The sequence below is a fragment of the Sporobolomyces salmoneus genome (genome assembly GCF_050403485.1).
Source record: "Sporobolomyces salmoneus JCM6883 DNA, S_salmoneus_JCM6883_v1_ctg139, whole genome shotgun sequence".
NCBI classification, from domain to species: Eukaryota; Fungi; Basidiomycota; class Microbotryomycetes; order Sporidiobolales; family Sporidiobolaceae; genus Sporobolomyces; species Sporobolomyces salmoneus.
Genome location: NW_027481024.1, coordinates 1 through 6,010, shown reverse-complemented (window position 1 = coordinate 6,010; position 6,010 = coordinate 1). Strand labels below are relative to the sequence as shown.

The 6,010-nt window shown below is 48.9% G+C and overlaps 1 protein-coding gene across 1 annotated transcript; it reads right to left on the bottom strand.

Annotated features, from left to right (window-relative positions):
• Positions 1-1,514: 1,514 nt before the first annotated feature.
• On the bottom strand, positions 1,515-4,208 carry JCM6883_001770 (uncharacterized protein; the record flags this gene model as incomplete). Its single annotated transcript, XM_076635675.1, has 4 exons — positions 1,515-1,923; positions 1,989-2,608; positions 2,707-2,941; positions 3,985-4,208. Coding segments are annotated over 4 exons (1,488 nt in total), but the record flags the coding sequence as incomplete, so codon positions are not given.
• Positions 4,209-6,010: the final 1,802 nt, after the last annotated feature.

Genomic DNA, 6,010 nt, shown 5'->3' with positions numbered 1-6,010 from the left:
CTGTCTGTCAGGACTGTAGCTCCCTCATGTTGTACAATAAATTGTACAATGACATCTAGCACTGATCGTGACACACAGCGGATCTGCAAAACAGAAGACACAACTTATGAGCTCATTCACCCTCCAATTCCAACACAGGGGTATTACACTTGACCTTGTCCAGGGGTCCATGTGCATGTGCCCATGGCGCCATCATCGGGTAGAGCTTCTTATGTGCTTTCACTTGGGTCAATAGCACATTTCTGGTCAAGCAGTTTTCAAATTTACTGTCTCTGTGCTTGTTTTCGATCTTTGGGGGCAGTAAAAGGATGACACTGCCTAGCTCTGCCTTTCCAGTCAGGATGAGCTCGACAGCACCACATGAGCTGCATGGGCTGGATGTGACTTGAGATGTGTCCTGCTCAAGCTGCCCTGGTGGATTTAAGACACTTCATCACAGAGTACTAGAAGAAAGCAATTAGAAGCAACAGACCTGTTCTTCATTGGTTCACATGGGAGAAAGGGGAAAAGAAGCCCAGAAAACACCCCAGGTATTTAGTTAGAAAACAGGAAGGCGGAAAGCAACAAACAAAGGATTGAAATAGTCATCAACCCGTGAGAGCATCTGTTGCAACACCCTGACACACTTGAAAGGGTCTAACGCTGAGTGACGATCGATGAGTCAAGAAGGAAGGAGCAGTCAGAGACTTTATCATGAAGTTGCCGACCATGTGAGGAACATATGTTGACATTGAGAAACTCTTGCTTCCGAACAGGGTATTAATTGAGACAGATGTGTCGCAATTGGGTGTGAAAGTGAGGCTTGCGAGGGAGTCCCCTCACGCTGTAGTTGTCGCTAGAGTGAGTTGTAGGATGAGGGAGAGAGTATCCAAGTTTGCGAGAGAGGTGTAAAAGGAAAAGTGCTTGTTTAGTGTACAGAAGCATGGGTGGGGCGAGAGACTGACTGACGTATTCATCTTCAGGGGCAAATCTGGTGACACGAGGTTAAAGTTGTGATGTGATGCCGAGTCTGTTTGCAAGGGGGAAGGTGTATTTTGTGGTGAATGGAGGAGTTGTACGGCACAGAGCCCGGTCCGAGTTGCTGTAGGCTTTGATACCGGTGAGAGGAGAGTTGTCTGGGTCGAATTCGAGTCCATAGCCAAGGGTTCCTCTGAAATACAAAGCATGTGAACAACAGCTGCCCAATGGAGAGGAACAGGATTTGCTGAGTGACAACGCAGAACACCAATGGCGTGAGCGGTGTCGAGATGACTACCGAGCATGGTGTACACGAGGGAGCTGACTGCTTGAAGATATCGTCATTTCGCGTCGGGAGAAGGGATGGAACAAGTTGGAGATTCGGAACCATGGAAAGTTTGGCAGGGTGACAGTTGACGTGACCAAGACAGCAAGGACCATCCTCCATGTAAGCCCCCGCACAAGAGGAAGATACTTCCCTCAATTCGTTGATGAATCTATGTCCCAAAGATAAACAAGTCAGTGTCACCCCAAATTCTTGATCCCGTATGGCTCCTTCACTCTTTCTTTGACTCGTTTGACCTCGTTCTGTGAGGAGAGGCAAAGAGAAGATCGTCGACGTAGAGAGCAATGTAGTGGTAAGTCCCTCCCGCGTTCCTGACATAGACGCAAGCATCTGAGATCGTTCGCTTGTAACCGAGTGCCTGAAGAGAGTTGTGGATTCGATGATTCCATCCCCGACCTGCTTGCTTCAAACCATAGAGAGAGCGTTCCAACTTTAAGACCTTTCCAACATATTCTCCTGCATTGATCCCGTCGGATACTCGCATGTACAGTTTCTCCTCCAGCTTGCCGTAGAGGTAGGCCTTGTCGACGCCGGCTTGTTGAAGTTTGAGATTGTGTTGAGCAGCGAGCGCGAGGAGAACTCGAATCGAGGTGAACTTGGCGACAGGGGCGAAAGTTTCTCTGAAATCGAGTCCTGGACGCTGAGCGAATCCTTGAGCGACGAGTCGAACCTTGTGAGACTTGACCTTCCCGTATTGATCCTTCTTGCGTCGGTAGACGAAGCGACAGCCAAGGATTTTCGCGCCCGGAGGGACCTTTGATCGATCGACGACGTTGAAGACCTTGTACTTCTCCTTGAGGAGTTGAACTCCTCTTCTTCTCCCAATCTCCAGTTCTTGTTGTCAGAATCGTTCATTGCTTCGCGATGATTTCGAGGATCTGAAGTCGGAAGAGAGAATTCATTGTCTGAAGCTTCAAGATTTTCTTCTGAGGCAGCAACAAGGGCGAAGAGGTCGAGAGGATCAGGAGATTCAGGGATGACTGGAAGAGGAGGTTCCACATCGGGAGTCGCAGGCGGAGGAGTGTGTTCTCGAACGAAGACTGGCTGAGGAGGCGGAGTGAAGGGAGGAACGGAGGCGGCGATTCGATTTGGATCAGGAGCGGCAGGAGGAGTGATGTGTCGAGCAGCAGGAGTTGCAGGAGGTGAAGGAGCGGGAGCGCGAGCTGGTGGAGCTGGAGCGATGTGAGGAGGATCACTGACTTCGATTACTGAGGAAGGAGTGTGAAGTGGAACTGAGGAAGGAGCGAGGAGAGAGAAGGTGTTCTCGTCGAAGCGGGCGTCTCTAGAGCGATAGATCTTCTTGGTCTGAGGGTCGATGAGTCGATAAGCGTTGTCTCCGAATCGTATCCAACGAAGATGAGAGGAATTTCCTTATCATCCAACTTTTTTCTTCCTTCCGTGACCGTGTGCCAAGCTTGACATCCCCATACTCGTAACATCCCTACGTTAACTGGTCTACCCGTCCATACCGCGAGAGGAAGTCGTCCGTTTAACGCTCGATGAGGAGATCGGTTTTTGACGAAGACGAAAGCTCGGAGTGCTTCAGCCCAGAAGTCTCGAGGCACTCCAGATTGATTGAGGAGGGAGAGAAGGCCTTCGACTATCGTACGGTTGACTCGTTCTGCGACTCCATTCGACCTGAGGTGAATAAGGAGGAGGAGTCGAATGGGCGATTCCGTGCTCGAGGAGGTGTTCTTGGAAAGTGTTCGACATGTACTCTCCACCGTTGTCTGATCCAAACCCCTTGATCCTCAATCCTGATTCGTTTTCGACCTTTGCTTGGAATCTGCAAAAGGCTGAGAAGACGTCTGACTTGCGCACGATCGGTTCGAACTATAACACCCGAGCATAATCGTCCACGAAGTGATGAGCTAGGAGAATCACAATCAAAAGAAGGGAAAGGAAGACGAGTTGCTCGAGAGATTCGGCAAACGTTGCAAGCCTCACCATCTCCTGTGTCGTCAACCTCTAGACCAACTACATCTTCTGATTTGGAGAGAGATCGCAAAGCTCTGAGGCTGAGATGCGCAAATCGTCGATGAAGAGTTGTCACTTTCGAGGCTGAGGAGGAAGAGGCCAGGAGAACAGAAAGGCTCAAAGGAGAGGGAGTGACAAGGGTTGCATCAAGTGAGTAGAGCCCTCCTCCTCCAATACGAGATCCGGTCGCAATAACTTCGTTTCCACGTTCGAGAGTCACTCCTTCTCCAAATTCTGAGGTGATGCTGTGAAGGTCGTAGAGTTTGGACGAAGAGATGAGGGTTGTACAGATGTTGGGAACGTAGAGAATCTCGTATAGAGTATAGAGAGCGAGGCAACTGTTCAAGAGACGCAGAGAAAGAGATCCAACCCCTCAAACCTGAGGCTGGTACTCGAGATCCCCCCACAGCCATAGAATGACATGTTTCCAACCCCTAGAGCTTTGATTGATCCCCACATGTCGCATGAGTCGAACCACTGGCAAGAATGAGTTGACCAAATTCTGAGAGAAGGGTTCCAGCGAGCCAGGATTTAATGGCAGTAGGTGAGAGAGTAGCTAGGAAGGCAGTAGGAGGTTTGTTGGAAAAGAGAGATGAGAGGGTATCGGTTTTTGACGAAGACGAAAGCTCGGAGTGCTTCAGCCCAGAAGTCTCGAGGCACTCCAGATTGATTGAGGAGGGAGAGAAGGCCTTCGACTATCGTACGGTTGACTCGTTCTGCGACTCCATTCGACCTGAGGTGAATAAGGAGGAGGAGTCGAATGGGTGATTCCGTGCTCGAGGAGGTGTTCTTGGAAAGTGTTCGACATGTACTCTCCACCGTTGTCTGATCCAAACCCCTTGATCCTCAATCCTGATTCGTTTTCGACCTTTGCTTGGAATCTGCAAAAGGCTGAGAAGACGTCTGACTTGCGCACGATCGGTTCGAACTATAACACCCGAGCATAATCGTCCACGAAGTGATGAGCTAGGAGAATCACAATCAAAAGAAGGGAAAGGAAGACGAGTTGCTCGAGAGATTCGGCAAACGTTGCAAGCCTCACCATCTCCTGTGTCGTCAACCTCTAGACCAACTACATCTTCTGATTTGGAGAGAGATCGCAAAGCTCTGAGGCTGAGATGCGCAAATCGTGGAGGCAGAGGGTTTCCAGTCGCGTCTCTATCGATCTTCTTGCCGTTTTCCGCCATGGGTGAGGTAGAACAATGGCGTAGGGTTGAGAGGGTCACAGTTCAACTCCTTTGTCACAACATCTCACAGTCTAGCTCAGTCGTTGCAGCAGCAAAGCAATGTGTTCTCTGAATTCTGATTCCTCTGTGTGTCATAATTCTCACAAACTAACAAATCAACGCTTTCAGGATGGAGATCCTGAGTTGATCTATCATGCTGCGTGTACAATCTCCGTTTGGAATATGCTTGGAGCACAACAGGCCAGACAGCGATAAACATATTAAGATGTCATTGATGTACCTGACTCATAAAAGCATGACATTCCAAGTCTGTTTGCAGAAGGTCCATACAACCGGAAGTTGCACTGCTTGTCATCAGCATCTGCTCATATATGGCGGTGTTGTTACAATTTGCCACGCACCCTGCACACTGAGGTAAGGGATCTGCATTGCGAGAGTTGACGCAGCAATGAAACATTTGTTGGGACGAGATAGTGGTGAAGCAATTTGCGTACTTCTTGCATGTTCCAAGATCCAGACTGACCTAAGACAGGGGTCCAGCTTCCCTCGTACTGAATCTTGCATCCTCTCCCTGACCCCTTTTCAGTTTGGTGCCCAATGAGCTTTGCACTGCAGCTCATTGTGAAATATGGAATGTATGTCAGCATCAGGGGCAGAGTTCAATTTCTCTCTCCTTAGCCAGACTCAATGACTCTGCCTCAAAGAACACTCCATTCAGGAACAGGTTCAACAAAGATTTATCGATGTTACATACGGTTCTACCTCCTAAATGGTCGCGGAAGTCATGACAAAGTCTCTTCCTGCTCCTTCCTTTTGATTCATTGGGGATCACTCAATGTTGGACCCTATCCAGGAAGGGGAGCTGTTGCAGCAGACGCTCTGACAGGTTGAGTCACTTTTGCCCTTCTCCAGTGCTTTACAGTGGAGAACAGAATAGAGTCCTTCCTGAATGTAGGACGTATCTCAATTCAAAAATTGACACGTCTTGGTCTATCTGGCACTGTCAAGTTGATGTTGCTTGCAAAGGTAGAACTCAGCAGTATTGTGCTCTCGCTTCTTCTGGGAGTGTGGAATACAAAAGAAGCGATTTTTGGTTTGGGAGAGAATTGTTGAGGGGAAATGGGCTATTGATGCAGGTGAGACCACAGAGAAGCTCTACCAGACAGCGGAGCCATTGGCACATGGACCTCTGGTGGAGATTAAGGTTGCAACATGTGCGTTTGTGTTGGATTCAGGACTCTGTTTTCCAGTGTGAAGGGCTGGTAACATCACAGAGTCCTGGAAGAAAGCGCCATGAAGTAACGGACCTGTTCTCCAGTATGAAGCGCTCGAGAAAAGGAAACAAAGCTGAGAAAATTAATCAAAGTATCGAAAGGGTAATCAACCTGTGAGAGTCTCCGCTGCAACAGTTTGGAGTTGGAGGGTGAATGAGCTCATAAGTTGTGTCTTCTGTTTTGCAGATCCGCTGTGTGTCACGATCAGTGCTAGATGTCATTGTACAATTTATTGTACAACATGAGGGAGCTACAGTCCTGACAGACAG